This window comes from Dendropsophus ebraccatus, chromosome 6 (assembly GCF_027789765.1).
Source record: "Dendropsophus ebraccatus isolate aDenEbr1 chromosome 6, aDenEbr1.pat, whole genome shotgun sequence".
In the NCBI taxonomy this organism is placed as follows: domain Eukaryota; kingdom Metazoa; phylum Chordata; class Amphibia; order Anura; family Hylidae; genus Dendropsophus; species Dendropsophus ebraccatus.
In genome coordinates, this window is record NC_091459.1 from 13,546,617 (window position 1) to 13,563,451 (window position 16,835).

The window sequence follows — 16,835 nt, forward strand, 5'->3', positions numbered from 1 at the left end:
AATCATCTTTATTAAGATCAGAGAAATCTGGATGAAAATAGAGTAAGGAGGTAGGCGGTATGATAAAAGCGAAGGAAGAGTCATTATGATTACAGGGAAAACATGCTATCAGTATATTATAGGTAAACAAGTTTACTGAATTCTACTTACCTTCAGGATGCTATAAAGAGACTGAGCATGAGAACAGAAACGAGATTATTGCTCTATGCCGCATAGTGAAAGGACCGTGATGATATTTTTGTATTGACAGAACAGCGCTACGAAGCTGACAAAAGAGCACAGTGTCAAAATGAGGACATCCTCAATGTCAAACATCATATTAACCCCTTCTGGTCAGTAATCCATATATATATACGTTCCTACTGCACATATCCCGTGCAGTAGGAAGGTAAATATACATTCCTGACTGAGGGGCTTACTGATGTGTGCGGGACCACTGCAGTGAGAGCAGTCCCGCACACATCAGTGTCCGGGGCCGGAGGTGATGAGAGGCAGCTGCTATCCCGCAGCTGCATCTCATTAACCCCTTAAACGCCACGATCTATAGCAATGGTGGCGTTTAAGGTACTCAGTGACAGAACAAACTACTGTCACTGAGTGATCGGGACCAGATTCGCTTGTGCCGAGGGGGGGTAAGCTGCTTACCTCCGTCCTGTAGGTGCGGCGATCTATGAATAGAGTCTGCTCTCAGGCAGGCTCTATGCACAGATTGCCGATAACACTAGTCTATGCTATGCTATAGCATACCATAGATCAGTACATGCAATCTAATGATTGCATGTTTTACAGTGAAAAAAGGTGTAAAAAAAAAGTGTAATAAAAAGTTTTTAAAAGTATTAGAAAAAACCTTATAAACCCCCCTCCAAATAAAAGTTTAAAATATCCCCAAAAAATATCCCATGCACATAATAAAAATAAAAATATAATAAATAAACATTTTACATATCGTAGCGTGTGGAATTGTCCGATCTATTAAAATATAACATTATTTTTCCTGCACGGTGAATGGCGTAAACAGAAATAGCAACACACCAGGATTGCTGATTTTATTAAATTATATACCAGAAAAAAATTATTAAAAAGCGGTCAAAATGTTTCTGTTACACCAATATGATATTAATAAAAACTAGAGATCATGGCGCAAAAATGACACCCCAACCTGCCCTGTAGGTGGAAAAATAAAAGCGCTATGGCTCTTAGAAGGCGGGAAGGAACATTGAATTAATTTGACCCGGACATTTGTGCATCAATGGGTTTAGTCTTGAAAGGGTTAATGTACGTTTGAGACAAGATAGATAGGAGATAAATAGATAGATAGATAAAGATGAACCAGTAGCACTAGATTCTTTGTGAAGAAATCAATGTGAATTTATTTTATAAATAAAATTGCGATGTTTCAACGCGATTTCAAGGCGGATGAAATGTTGCAATTTCATTTATGGAATACATTCACGTTGATTTCTTCCCAAAGAATCCAATGCTGCTGGTTTATACTTATACTGGTCTGAGACAGAAGGCCCGATCAGATGTTAGAGTCATGTGTCATTGTGATGGAACCATTGGAACCATTGTGATTGGTGTCAGAGTCAGATATAAGAATCAGATGTCAGTATTACACTTTAAAGCCATATGTCAGTGTTAGGCTATGTTCACACGTTTTTTCAGCTCCCTTTAATTTGACGTCCGTCATTTTGAGTCTAAAATAACGGACGTCATTTAGCAGCCTGACCTCCCCTTAGTGCAATGACTGGTGTTTGTACATTATTCTAGTTTGGGATTACTAATTGCTCTTTGGATGCGGCTTAATTGAAAAGTCCATTGAATTAAACCCCTTAGTGACCGCCATGCTGCCTTTTCACGGCGGCCACTAATGGGCTTTATACCGATGCGTACGCCGTTTAACGGCGGACGCATCGGAATAAATTACCGCCCGGCGGCGGCAGCAGAGTGGGTGATCAGCGGTCAGTGTGACTGCTGACACCCTCCTGTAACTGCCCAGAGCGGAGAATTCTCAGCTCCGGGCAGTTTAACCCGTTAAATGCCGCTGTCAAACCATGACAGCGGCATCGAACGGGTCCCGGTGGATCCCGGACGGCGCCCTGGGTCACTTACGTGATCGCGATGTCCCACGACGCCGTCCGGTCCATCCGATGTCTCCATGGTGATCCCGGGCTCCTAATGAAGGCCTCCGGGGTCACCATGGAGATGCCTCATGCTGACAGGGGTGGCTGTGGCTATTGCCTGTCAGCATGAGGCATCATACAATACATTGCAGTACATCAGGTACTGCAGTGTATTGTATCAGTGATCTAAGTATTTTACACTAGTGTACAGTAATGTACACTAGTGTAAAAGTAATAAAAAGTAAAAAAAATGTGCACCAAACACAACACAGCCCCCCCCCAGCCCCCACCCCCCAATAATAAAGATGCATTACATTCCCTATACCCAATAAAATGTGACAAAAACACAAATCCTATATATATTTGGTATTGTTACGTCCGTAACGACCCAATCTATAGAACTATATCAATAATTATATCGCACGAAACACGCTGTAAAAAAAATAAAAAAATCAGTACCAGAATAGCTGTATTTTATCAATCCACTTTAGAAAATATGTCATAAAAGAGATCAAAAAGTCATATACATATAAAACTTGGTATCAATAGAAATTACAGATCTTCCTGCAAAAAATAAGCCCCAAACCAGCTCTGTCGCGCAAAAGATAAGAACGCTATGGATCTTGCAATGCCGCAACAGTTTTTGTGGGTTTTTGCAAGAAAGATAATTTCTATTGCGCCAAAGTGGTAACAGTTAAAAAAACCTACACAAATGTTGTATCACCATAACCGTAGTGACCCAGAGAATACATGTATTATGTTATTAGTGACCGCCGATACAGATTTTTACGGCAATCACTAATGGGCTCTATTCTGCTGCCATCAGCTCTTTATGGCGATGGTGCAGAATAGTGCAGCGGCGCCGGTAATGCCCGCAGCCCCCTCCTCTCAGTTACCGGAGGTAGCTGAGGGGTTGTGGCAGAGTGTGGGCTCAGTCCCGGCCAGTCCCCACACCGGCGATCGCCGTTATTACCAGTATAACGGCGGCCACCGGTAACGGACATTGCCAGCGCAGCTGAACGCTTTCATCTCTTTTCACAGTGAATCCACGGTGAGAGGAGATGAGAACATGTCCCCCCCCCTGTCCCCAGAATTAATCCTAGTGACCTAGTCACTGACCCTCCCCTCCCTGGGCGGCCATCTGATTCAGAGGTGGCGGAGAGCATGGGGCAATGATCGGGGACCACCCGGTGTGGTCCCAGTACAAGCGATCAGCGGTATATACTATATACCACTGATCGCTTGTTCCAAATATTGCCGGCACTTTTTTACCCGTCACCAAAGTCAAGTGCCCTGGATTACCTGTAACCACCCTGGATTACCCATAACCACCCCAGATTACCCGTAACCACCCCAGATTACCCGTAACCACCCCAGATTGCCCATCACCACCCCAGATTGCCCGTAACCACCCAGATTGCCCGTAACCCCCAGATTGCCCGTAACCATCGCAGACAACCCGTAACCATCGCAGACAGCCCGTAACCACCACACATTGCCACAGACTGCCCGTAGCTACCCCAAATTGCCTGTCACCACCCCAGATTGCTTGCAACCTCCCCAGATTGCCCATCACCTCCCCAGATTGCCCGTCGCCTCCCCAAATTGCCCGTCACCTCCCCAGATTGCCCGTCGCCTCCCCAGATTGCCCGTCACCACCCCAGATTGCCCATCGCCACCCCCAGATTGCCCATCAACACCCCAGATAGCCAGTGAACACCCTCAGATAGCCAGAAAACACCCCCAGATTTCCCGTAACCACCCCATATAGCCAGTAAACACCCCCAGATTGCCCGTAACCACCCCAAATTGCCTGTAACCACCCCAAATTGCTCGTACCCACCCCATATTGCCCGTAACCACCCCAGATTTGCACAGACTGCTCGTAACAACCCCAGATTGCCCATAACCACAGCAGATTGCCTGTCGCAACCTCAGATAGCCAGTTAACACCCCGAGATTGTCTATTACCACCCCAGATAGCCAGTAAACACTCACATATTGCCTGTAACTAAAATGACACTCCTTCCCTTCTACAGTGGTTTATGCCCACATATGGGGTACCATTGTACTCAGGAGAAGCTCCGTTACAAATGTTGGGGTGCTTTTTCTCACCTGTTCCTAGTGAAATTGAAAAATTTCAAACTAAACAAACATGTCATTGGAAAAATTCATTTTTTTTTCTTTTTTACTGTCTAGTTTTGAATACTTTCCTCCAATACCTGTGGGGTCAAAATGCTCACCACACCCCAAAATGAATTCTTTGAGGGGTGCACTTTCCCAAATGGGGTGACTTTTGGGGGGGTTCTATTCTGAAGACATTACAGGGGCACGGCAAACGCACCTGGCGCTCAGAAACTTCTTCAGAAAAATCATGCACTGAAAATGCTAATTGGCGCTCCCTGCCTTCTGAGGCCTGCTGTGTGCCCATACAGTGGTTTACGCCCACATATGGGGTACAGTTCTACTCAGGAGAACCTGCGTTACATATATTGGGGTGAGTTTTCTCCCCTTTTCCTTGTGAATTTGAGAAATTTCAAACTAAATGATCATATTATTGGAAAAATTCTATTTTTTCATTTTTACCGTCTTCTTTTGAATACTTTCCTCCAATACCTGTGGGGTCAAAATGCTCACCACACCCCAAAATGAATTCTTTGAGGGGTTCAATTTCCCAAATGGGGTGACTTTTGGGGGGGGTTCTATTCTGCTGACACTACAGGGGCTCTGCAAACGCACCTGGCGCTCAGAAACTTCTTCAGAAAAATCATGCACGGAAAATGCTAATTGGCGCTCTCTTCCTTCTGAGCCCTGCTGTGTGCCCATACAGTGGTTTATTCCCACGTATGGGGTAACGTTCTACTCAGTAAAACCTGTGTTACATATATTGGGGTGCTTTTTTCCCCCTGTTCCTCATGAAATTGAGAAATTTTAAACTAAACAAACATATTATTGGAAAAATTCAATTTTTTCATTTTTACTGTCTTCTTTTGAATACTTTCCTCTAATACCTGTGGGGTCAAAATGGTCACCACACCCCAAGATGTATTCTTTGAGGGGTGTTCTTTCCAAAATGGGGTGACTTTTTTGGGGGGGTTTATTCTGCTGACACTATAGGGGCTCTGCAAACGCACCTGGCGCTCAGAAACTTCTTCAGCAACATCTGAACTGGAAATGCTAATAGGTGCTCCTTCCCTTCTGAGCCCGGCTGTGTGCCCATACAGTGGTTTACGCCCACATATGGGGTACTATTGTACTCAGGAGCACCTGCGTTACCAAATTTTGGGTGCATTTTCTCTCATGTTTATTATGAAAATGAGATACTTTAATCTTAACAAATATATTATTGGAAAATTTCTATTTTCCATTTTTTTCCTCCAGCCCTTGTGGGGTTAAAATGCTCATTATACCCCTAGATAAATTCTTTAAGGTGTCTATTTTCCAAAATGGGGTCACTTATGGGGGTTTCCAGTATACAAGCCTCCTAAATCAACTTAAAAAAAGAACTGGACCCTAAAAAAAATCAGTTTTGGAAATTTTATGAAAATTTCATAATTTGCTGATACACTTTTAAGCCCCGTAACACCCTAAAAAGTGAAATATGTTTACGAAATGAAGCCAGAATAAAGAGGACATATTGGTAATGTGACTTACTAACTAATTTATGTGATAGCATAAAGTGAGACAGGTCAGATTTTGAAAAAAGGAGCCTGGTCATTAAGGTCCAAATGGGCTTGGTCCCTAAGGGTTTAATAGTAAAAACGAAGAATGAACGGTGACAAAAAAAAACTGTGTGTGAACAACTAATAAAAAACATTCGCTGTTTGCCAAAGACGTCCGAAAATAACGATCATGTTCATTATTTTGACGTCAGCTGTAAAAATGGCCATTGTGCTCATTGGACGTCCGTCTTCACAGTGACTTTAATGCACTGCAGTTAAATCGCAGCAAAAACTGATGTTTTTAAAATAGTCAAATCGGCCGCCTTTTCTCTATTTTTGACGTTGTGTGAACATAGCATAAGTCTGGAATTAGAGTAAGATGTCAGTATCAGGGCTCACAGTCAGGGTCTAAGATAGATGTCCATACCATGGCTAAGGTATCAGGAGTCAGATGTCACATGCCAGTTACAGGTAATGTACTGTAATATTGTCATCACTCTATATACAGTTGCTATGACTCTCCTCCAACTCTCGTATGCCCTCCAAAATGGTGTCTTGCTTGCTAGTGCTGTCTCCCAGATGACACTCCCTGACCTCTAAACAGTCAAAGCTCTTCTTCTTTCACCACCCTCTGCTTCTTCTCACTTTTAGCTTGAGAAATAAGCTTCCTATGTATCTGTTTGGTGTAAAGGTGTCTGAATTAATCTTACTGCCTCGGCTTCTGTATGAGCATGCTGTCTGACTACACCTCACATCTACTGTACTTTGGTACCATGTCAGCCATTGCAAAAAGTAGCCTGAGAGTAGTCTAAATCCCTGTGAGAATTAAAGGGTAGACACCTTTGAGTTGTAATCCATGCTTGTCCAAATAGGTAAATCAATGACCAAGTCAATAAAATTATTATGGTCGTGTAATGACAAGAGCAATTGTCCCAGATTTTACAGAACATTGCTCTCCGTATGGATGCTCTTACACTGCTGGTACCACCCTTTCATGTTTGTCTTTGCTGGTTTGAATTGTGAAGTCCTGGTTTACTGCCTGCCTGCCTGTCTGTCTGTTGGCCATTTCCATCTAGTTTTGCTTGTAAAGTTGTGAAATTTTAGTGCCACCTCTCATAAAGTCACTTTATCACCTTAGGCTGGGTTCACATAGTGTTTTTGCAGTAGAGCCGCTCGCTCAATAGTGTGCACTGACAGGGTTTTCTGCGGCCGCTATTCAATAAATAGCGGCCGCATGAAAACTGACATGTTAGTTTTCTACGGCACCACTAGGGATCCCAGCCGGAGTGTGTACTATGTGTATACGCTCCGTCCCGGATTCCATAGAAAGTAAGGTATCGTATATTTTCATATAAAGCACGGCAGTTGTTGCAATCGGCAACAACAACCATACTTTGACAAAATATACGTTGTTTGAACATGGCCTAAAACTGTCTAGTTCCCTTCTAATGGCATATTTCCAGTCACTTTTTGCCTGAACAATAAGGGTTCTAGGTGCCTGCTTGGTTCAAAGGTGTTCAAGTGTTTGACTCCCTTATTGCTTTGACTTATCATCTATTCACATCTATCTGCATGCTGGCTGCCCTGACCTTCTTCCTATCTACTTTAATAGCTCTAACTTAACCTTCTGCCATTGCGAGTGAATTCTGTCTGTCCTGACCTCAACCTATGTTTCTTCTCTTCTTTTTGGTACCATGCTATGAAATAGTCAATAATCAGTTACTGCCAATTATCCTGAATGTAGCAACATGGGGATTCTCTGCAGCTAATTCCAGATCCCTACATATGGGTAAAGACCTAGGAATCCCTTACGGAGTGTTCGCACAAGATTTTGGGTTGCAATTGGTAAAAACCAAGCCAGGAATGGATTTGAAAAGAGAAAAAAACTCAGTCTTTCCTTTATGTTCCCTGTCTATAGTCTGTTCCCGGCTTTAGCTTCAATAATTGCATTAGAAAATCTGTCTGTGTAAATGCACTTTAAGGGCCCTATTACGTCAAACGGTTATCTAACTATTCCAGCTGATAATCGATTGGTGTAATAGGTCATGTTAAAAGGCAATAATCAGCCAACATTCGCGATGTCAGCTGATCGTTGTCTTAAAGCATGACCTATCTAAACTGCCACGATAGCAATGGTGTGCTGGAGTGTCTGTGCATTAGACTTGTACCAGCTGGCCGACGCATCGAGTAATAGGAGTGGCCGCAGCACACCGCCACTCTGTCTTTTATGGGCCATCCGGATAATCTAAGGATTGTTCGGGCAGCTCCCCCCTGCTCCTCCTCTCTCAATATCTGTGTGTATAATAGCACAGACAGCAAGTGTAGAATAAGAAGCAAGTCAGCTCTGACCTGACTGGTCGACACTTGCTTGCTCCTTAAAGGGAAATTCCAGGTAGAGGTTAAAAAAAGGAAACTTCTGCAGAAGCATATAGCATTACTTACCTGTCTATTTCAGTTTTAAAACTACAAAAAATCCATTTCTTTGGGGGGAGGGGGGTTCATTCTGTATTGTGTTTCTGTCCTTCCTGGTTGAGCAGTTCCCAGAATGCAATCTTTTAGCTCAGCTAATCATCACAGACCCCCACCCATCACAATCAGTAAAATTAGTGCAGCAGCTGCTTCTGGACGGTCAGAAATGGTGGATCACTCAGGGGATTGGGGGATCCAGCCAAGCCTCCTATGACATCACACCCTGCCCCCTTTCTGTATCATCAGCCTGATCTCAGCAAACACACACAATGTGAGAAACAGGCATGGAAGATTTGTCTCCTAAGGGAGGATAACAGAAGGAGCAGGAGACAATGTGAATTGGCACAGAGAGAATTTTTTTCACTTCCTGGATTTCTATCAGCTACCAGTGAGGCAGAACCGCACAGATACAGTAATACATTATACAGACACATCTATATAACTTTTAATGTACATTTAATAGAAAACAAGTTTTTCTTATCCCGAGTTCCCCTTTAATATCGGGCCATGTAATATGGCCCTAAGCCTCTACTCATCACTTTAGTCCTAAATCAAACATACTACGTGCCTGTCCAAGTAGACTTTTTGTGCCTTAGGCTATGTTGACACAATGTATAACAATGGGCGTTGTTATATTGGCAGAACACCAGGCTGTGTTTGCATGTTCCTGCAGCTGTCAAAGGTCTGACAGCCTCAGGAACAATATTTTCCATGCGGCCCATTCCTGTTAACATTAATATTGGTTTGCATGAACACATGCATGGCAGCCATTATTAATTTACCTGTCAATTAATTTCACAGCTGCACCAAACAACATGTGGCGCATGTACGGAGGGGGCAGCATTACATTAATTTCCATGCAATGTGTGCCAGGGTGAAAAGAACGGTCATTTTTTATTGTAAACAGCGACCATTCTTATAAAAAGTACTACATTGTGAAAACATATCCTAAGGGTGCTCTTGCTGCGCAATTTTTGTGCTACAGGTGATGACGTTAATCCAGATGTGGATCGGATGTGCACCTGGATTTGTAATAGGACCCTTATTGAGAGTGATGGAGCTCATTCTGAATCCAATTATATAGACTAAAAAAGGTCCGTGGAGTCTCAAAATACGGAAATAGCCAGATATCCCTCCAGAGAAGGAAAACCTGTGGCCAATGGGTGCCTCCCAGTGGGGAGTTTACCAAACCACCCTGATACGTAGCTCCTTAAATCCCCCTCGATTACGAGTATTGGAACATAAATAGGGAAATACCAAGGTGGCCCCTTTTGCGTCAAAGTCTAACTCTGTAGCAAGTATTGCGACATGACAAGTGTACCAAGGCAGGCATCCATCCACAGAAAGCTGTTTCAGGGTATTTGCCCCTCGTCAGTGTGGAGCAGGATTCTGGCTACCAGGGGCAATGAAAAATAGACCAACAAAACACAGCAATCACTTAGCCCCGGTAAGATTAGCGACAAAAAAACAAAACAATGGGGTACTCACTCAAGAGTCTCCACTGATCAGTGGAGACTCTTGAGTACGTACTCCATTGTTTTGTTTTTCTTCTTGGGCGAGGTGATTGCTGTGTTCAATTATATAGATTGCAACCTAATGATCAAAATATTAGTAATGTCAAGGGACTGGAATAGTTCAAATGAAGCTTCCAGTTTTCTCTAACAGACCTTAGTTGAATAAACATGACATCTAGTCTAACATTCATGAAAACAGTTACTTCATTTACCATGAAATTTACATAAACTGTGTTCTTATTGTTTGTAAATAGAATGTATGCACACCAACCCGAAGCAATCTCTTAATCTAATAATTCACTGTTTTTCAGGGGAGACAATGCCATTAGCAACTTCTAATCACATCCTTCTGAGATTTAGCACAACCAGCGGTGCACCTGCCAAGGGATTTTACTTTGTTTACCAAGGTAACCGAGAATGGCTTCACTTCTATTCTGAACGTTTTGATTCCAGCAGTTTAATATTTATGAATCTGTTTTTAGCAGCATTGACAAAGGCTTTATTGCTTACATTTCAACAAGGCAAATGCTTAGGTTATAGATGGAAACCTGGAAACTATTTAGAGCAATCTATGGGAAAGAGAGCAATATTGCATGCAGCACCAGGGCTTTCTGTAATTTCCCTGGTGACTGTATCTTTTCTTCTTGGCTTTCTTGAGTATTAAAGGGTTATTCTACAATATCATCTTCTGATCTAAGACTTAAATCAGACTTGCCACAAGGTCACATTGGTGAGGGTGCAGAGGCCCCTACAGGTGCCACGGGAGGCTGAGCGCCTGGCCACCCTCTCTCTAGAAGTGATTAGGAGGGATTCAGGAGGATATATGTACTTCAATCAGCCATGGCATTAAAGGCTTTGACAGGTGAAGTGTGTAGTATCAACTATTGTGTAACAATGTCACCCGACAAGAGGTGGAATATAAAAGGCAGCCTGCAAACAACATTTCTTAGAAGCCGAAACTATAGGAATTTGAGCAACCAATGTCCAGATTGTGATGACTAGATGACTGGCATAGAGGAAGTCCAACAACATCCAGAGATAGTCTTTTGACTATTTGGACACCAAGAGGGAGATTTTTCAAACATGGTGTAAAGTGAAACTGGCTCAGTTGCCCCTAGCAACCAATCGGATTCCACCTTTCATTCGTCACAGACTCTTTGGAAAATGAAAGGTGGAATCTGATTGGTTGCTAGGGGCAACTGAGCCAGTTTCACTTTACACCATTTTTGATAAATCTCCATGTGTGATGTTAAAGCGAATGTACCATCTCAAGTGATTTATTATATATTTTTTTTTACCACTACCTTGTCAGTGCCAGCATAGAGATCATGGTGGTGGTCTATTTTTCAAACTGACACCCAGTTCCTGCGCTTGGTGCCGGTTATCTTTATGTGCAATGGCCAGAACTATGCTCTATGATTTTTTGGGGGAATGTGTCAAAAGTTTCTTTAACTAAAAGTAATGCTTTAAAAGATGCCAATTCTAAATCAATACTTTTTATCATTCTACTTACTTGTATTCCCCCACCCAAAGCCTTCAAACTCAGGAGCCTTAGGGCCCTATTCCACGGGACGATTATCGTTCAGATTATCGTTAAATCGTTTGAATCTAAACGATAATCGTTCGGTTGAAATGCAGTTAACGATTAACGACTGAACGAGAAATCGTTGATCGCTTTATAAGACCTGGACCTATTTTTATCGTTGCTCGTTCGCAAAACGTTCGCAAATCGTTCGCATTGAATAAGACGTCGTTCGGTTGTTCACAATAGATACGAACAAAATAGCGAAGAAAAAACGACCACAATTACGATCATAAGTAACGATTATCGTTCCATGGAAATGAGTGAACGCTTTCAAGTCTTTCGCAATAGTGGTCGTTTGAGATCATTAATCGTTAACGATTGTGCAAACGATAATCGTCCGGTGGAATAGGGCCCTTAGTTGTCCTCTCCACTATAGCTCTGAGCTTGGTAGTCAGTATCTCAGTACATCAGTATAACCTTATGCCAGCTGGCAGTAGGGGGATGCCAGTGACTAGACAGATAAAACGTACAGATCAGATTCAGTCAATGTCTTTTAATCCTTTCAATGATCACCATTGTTTAGAGGGTTTTCTCGCAGGTGACAGTCTCTTCAATACCTTTTTAGCTATAATTAAAAAGAATGTATAGTTTAATAAATACGTTCGGAATGTCTATGCTCTTTCCATTTCAATAGTTCCGATAAAAATATATTATTTCAGCCACACTCGCCTATTAGCTACAGTATTTCTCTTTTATTTTTCCAGCCAGGCATTTCACAGTAGTCCTCCAGAGTATAGCTTGATTTGATCCCCAGCATGGCATCACATAAAACAATATAATAAGTAGAAATTGTGGCAGTTTTTATGTCAAGGATCATAATTACTAACATTTTTTTCAGTGTAATTGAGATGCTTTATTTTCTGTTCCTTAGACATTAAAATAGCCTAATCCTTAGGGTATTAAATACTTCTAGTGCGGTATATAGTATACTACAGTGCAGTGTACATAGATTCTCTGTGTAATCATTATAATGTTAGAATAAAAAGATTATTATATTAATTTATATGGGAACAAGTCATTGCCTAAATGATTCTTTTTTATGGGCTCTTCCCATACTACATTTCTCCTCTTAAACTAGAGCAATTCCTTGTTCCCACTGGTAGAAAAGCCATCCTTTTATTTCTATTTTTCTTTTTAAAAATTTTATTAAATATAGAAAATAAATAAGAAATATACATAACCGTATGTTAACATGTTACTATTTACAAAACCATACAGTATGTTAACAACTTACTAGCTATGTAAATCAAACGATTTGAATGAAGAATTCAAAAGAATGAAGAGTGGCATTGATAGTTTGGCATTGCAGCATACAAGTCTTAAAGAGTTTGGAGAACACACAGCATTAGGGTTCTATTAACGATTAACGACTAACGATAAACGATCGCAAACAAGATTGTTTATCGTTAACTGGAAATCGTTCACCATGTTACACAGAACGATAGTCGTTAGTTACGATCGTTACTATGATCGTTATTGCACTCATTAATATGATCGTTTATTCCTTCTGATCCCAGCAAAACAATGAACAATGTGCAATTACACTGAACGATTAGTGAAAAAAATATGTAACTTGAAGGATCGATTGTGGAATTACAGCAAACGATTAGCGAACGATTAACGATAATTTTAGGTTCAGATCTAAATCATTGAACGACACACGAACGATTTTTAGATTGTTGCCTGCAATTACACAGAATTATTATCATTTAAATTTGAACGATATAACGATTTTTCGCACGATAATTGTGTAATATGGCCCTTACTGTCAGACCGGGACCCAGGAACACAGGAGAAATGAAGCCCTAACAATGGCACCCAGCCAGCTGTCCCTTTCTTTTGGATTGATCGGTTCCTTAGCAGGCCGGCCTCACCAAGAAGGCTGATCACTGTACTAATTTTAGTGGTGCACAAGACAAAGACAGGACAAAACAAACACAATAAACTCAGGGTTAACAAGCCAGGTCCGGAACTATCAGCACAAAATTAGAAGTCGGGGAATGGTCGGGAAGTCAAGCGATTATCAATCAGGATACAACGCTAGCTTAGTCACACTCAAAGAGGCTCTTTCACAAGCAAGGAAGCATGATGGGGGCAGGAGTTTTATGGAGGCTAAAGTCTCAGCCCTAGGGTGTGATTGGGGCAGAGACCCAGCCCTCCAATTTCGACAGAGCTGACTGGCGGTCCTGGCTTCCAGCTAGCATAATGTCAAACACATAGCACTTAGGCCATTCAGCCGGGGGCGGTGTGAGCCCCAGCTGCGGTGAGAGATGCTAGGGACGCTACCAATGTGCCCTTAGCAACTAGCCGACCTGGTTACCAGGGAAAGCGTTGGCACGTCCAGGAAGCTGGTGGCATGCTCTGGCACTGTCAAAATCTGCGCATGGCCGCCGGTGTCTACTCCTGACAGTTACATTTTATGATGAAATGAAGGATGCTGTGCAGTTGGGCCCTCAAAAACAAGCCCCATTTGGCTTTTTCATTAGAAATACAATATTATGGTTTTTAGAAGCAGAGTAGGAAAAAAACTAAAACAAACAAAAACAAAATGGAAAACATTAAAGTTCATGGTGACAGATTTGAATTCGGATGCATCTATCTATGATCTGTATTTGATTTGTGCTGCGTCAATATTCTTTCCAGTACTTTGTATTGCATCCATGATCAAACGTGCATTTAAGGTTCTTGCCTAAAAGTCAACCCAACATTATTTGCTGTACAGAATTACGGATGCAACACTAAGGCAATACTGATAATATACCAATACAATCAATGTAATCTTATCCAGAATACAAATTTAGGCTATGTTCCCGTACAATTTTTTGCTCAGTAATTTTCAACCAAAACCAGGAGTGAATTACAGAAAGGCTATGTTCACACACTGTTGAAACTTAGTGGATGGCTGTCATTTTTTTTTTTAAATAACGGTAATTACTTCCCATTAAATGACGACAATCCGCTAAATTTCCACAGTATGTGAACAGAGCCTTTCTGTAATTTAAATCCACTTCTGGTTTTGGTTGCAAAAATACTGTCTGGGAACATAGCCTAAAGATATTTACCAACAGGCATGTGTAAAATAGGCCCAGGGCTGGTTTGACATGTAAGTATTCAGTTCAGTATTTTGCATCAGTATTTGTAAACTGGAGTCATTCGTAATTACAAAAAAAGCTAAAACTCTTTCCATTATGTTTTATTTCTGTAGGTACCACTTATGGTTTTGGCTTACAAATATTGATGAAAAATAGTGAGCCAAATACTGTCAAACCAGTTTTACTCTTACAAATATGTTTATAGCTAAATTGTACTTCATCGGAAATGCAGCCTCATGCATTTTGTACTGAATCAAAGCTTCGCCAAGGGGATATGTCCAGTTGATGTGAACAAAGTGGCAACGCAAGTAATTATCGCAAGCTTCCTTGGGGGTAGACAAATTCATGGGTCATTTCAGGAAAACTGGGGAGGGGGGGGGGAGAGTTTAGACATATATGCCATTGTCAGTCGTTCCGTTAAAACCGTTTTTGAGATATCAATTTCCACCTCATTGTCCTCGCACCACCGCTCGTGTTACGAGGATGAGACTAAAGAGGCAGGATCCATAGAGAATGGAAATCCTATTTAGATTTACCTTCGATTCTGCTGCATTCGCTGCTATGTGGGGCGGCTTCCTCGTCATTACCACGATAGCTAAAATTAAGGTTACTGTTGCTGTAATTATTTTTTATCGGTGCTAGGTGGTTGTCTGAATGCCACAACTGGGGGCTCATTGAAGATTTAGTTCACAGTGCCATCTCTCTAATAACTGGCAGCAGGTCTTTTGTCACGCAAATACAGCCTGGAGCTGGAAATGATGAAGCCACTGCTGATAGAAAACCCATTTATTTTTAACATTATCCTGTTAGAGGTTTTCACTTAGAGTTTTTACTGCCTGAGATCATAGTGCATGCAGTCTTTGTATAAGATAAATTATTCTAACATTTTATGAAGTCCATTTCCATCTGGATGTATGTTTGGACACAGTGACCAGTGTGGATATAGTATGTAAGCAGTAAGCACTGTATAATTGCTTGTCAGTTCTGAAGCTGTTTGAGAGTTTTTTAGGTCTTAAGTCGACAGTTGAACTCTTAAGTAGCACTGTAGGTGCCCAGGCTCCATGTTGTTTTCTGTGTATTCTAGCTAAGTAATGACATGTTGTTATTTGGGATTATAGACATGAATCTTCATATATATATTTATTTATTTATTTATTTATTTTATAAGGGAAAATAGTAAAATATTTTTTAAATCTTTTCTACAAAATGTGATTCTGTCAATGTGGTAGACTGTGCAAGGTAAACGTTATATTAAAGGGGTAATTCACCAATTTTCTCATTTTTTTTCTTTCAAATGAACTGGTGCCAGAAAGTGGCAGAGATTTGTAATTTACCTGTATTAAAAAAAAAAAAAATCTCAAAACTTCCTGTAATTATCAGCTTTTGTATGTCGTGCAGGAAGTGGTGTATTCTTTCCAGTGCACTCTACTGCCACCTCTGTCCATGTCAAGAACTGTCCAGAGCAGTAGCAAATCCCTATAGAAAACCTCTACTCCTCTCCAGACTGGAAAGAATACATCACTTCCTACAGGACATAAAGTAGCTGCTAAGTACTGGAACTTGAGATTATTTTAAAAAAAGACGTAAATTACAAATCTCTGGCAATTTCTGGCACCTGTTGGTTTGAAAGAAAAAAAATATTGCTGAACAACCCTTTTTAATAGAACATCATATTAATAGTACAAAACTTTCTTTTCTGCGGTCCAAAATACTTTTCCAGTTCGTGGCTATGTTCACACTGCGTATGAATCCGTCCGTAGTGCGAACCGCGAATATACGCACATAGTTTTGAGGTTGATGCGTTCGCTTGAAAGTATACGATATACGCCCGCACAGTGCACACTACGTATGAGCTTACGGCCGGATTGTATACGGCGCCGTGAAAAATGAATAAGACCATTGTTTGAGGTCGGAAATGTTCACAGCCGTGGATTTACATGCGGTCCCGTACGGAGTACTTTTTTCAGCCAAATTGAACTTTGCAATATATCGTCTTTCTTTCTTCCTTTCTTTCTTTCTTTCTTTCTTTCTTTCTTTCTTTCTTTCTTTCTTTCTTTCTTTCTTTCTTTCTTTCTTTCTTCTATGGCTACTAGGTTACTCATTTCCTGTCAAACTGCAGACCATGCTCCCTTCCTGATGATAGTTGGTCATTTCTTTGTTGAAAAAAACTAAACAAAACAAATCCAAGCACAGGAAGCCTCAGTCCTTGAACCACAGCTTGACAGAACGTATAACATTTTTTTAAAGTGCGCCTTTCATTATAACTTTTAAAACCTAAATCAGCAGTAGATGTGATATAAAGCAAGTTTGCAATTTACATTATTTCTTTTTTAGTTTCATGGAGAACACAGCACTTCCTGTTTTCTAGCTCTTTTTTTTTTTTTAAATAA

General features: G+C 41.1%; 1 protein-coding gene across 1 annotated transcript in view; it reads left to right on the plus strand.

The window, feature by feature from the left end:
* The window catches only part of CSMD1 (CUB and Sushi multiple domains 1), a 946,348-nt gene that overhangs the window by 753,427 nt on the left and 176,086 nt on the right, over positions 1 to 16,835 (plus strand). Inside the window, exon 33 of the mRNA XM_069973446.1 lies at positions 10,080 to 10,175. Within this exon, the coding sequence (XP_069829547.1) occupies positions 10,080 to 10,175 (96 nt within the window). The remainder of the gene's footprint in view (positions 1 to 10,079; positions 10,176 to 16,835) is intronic.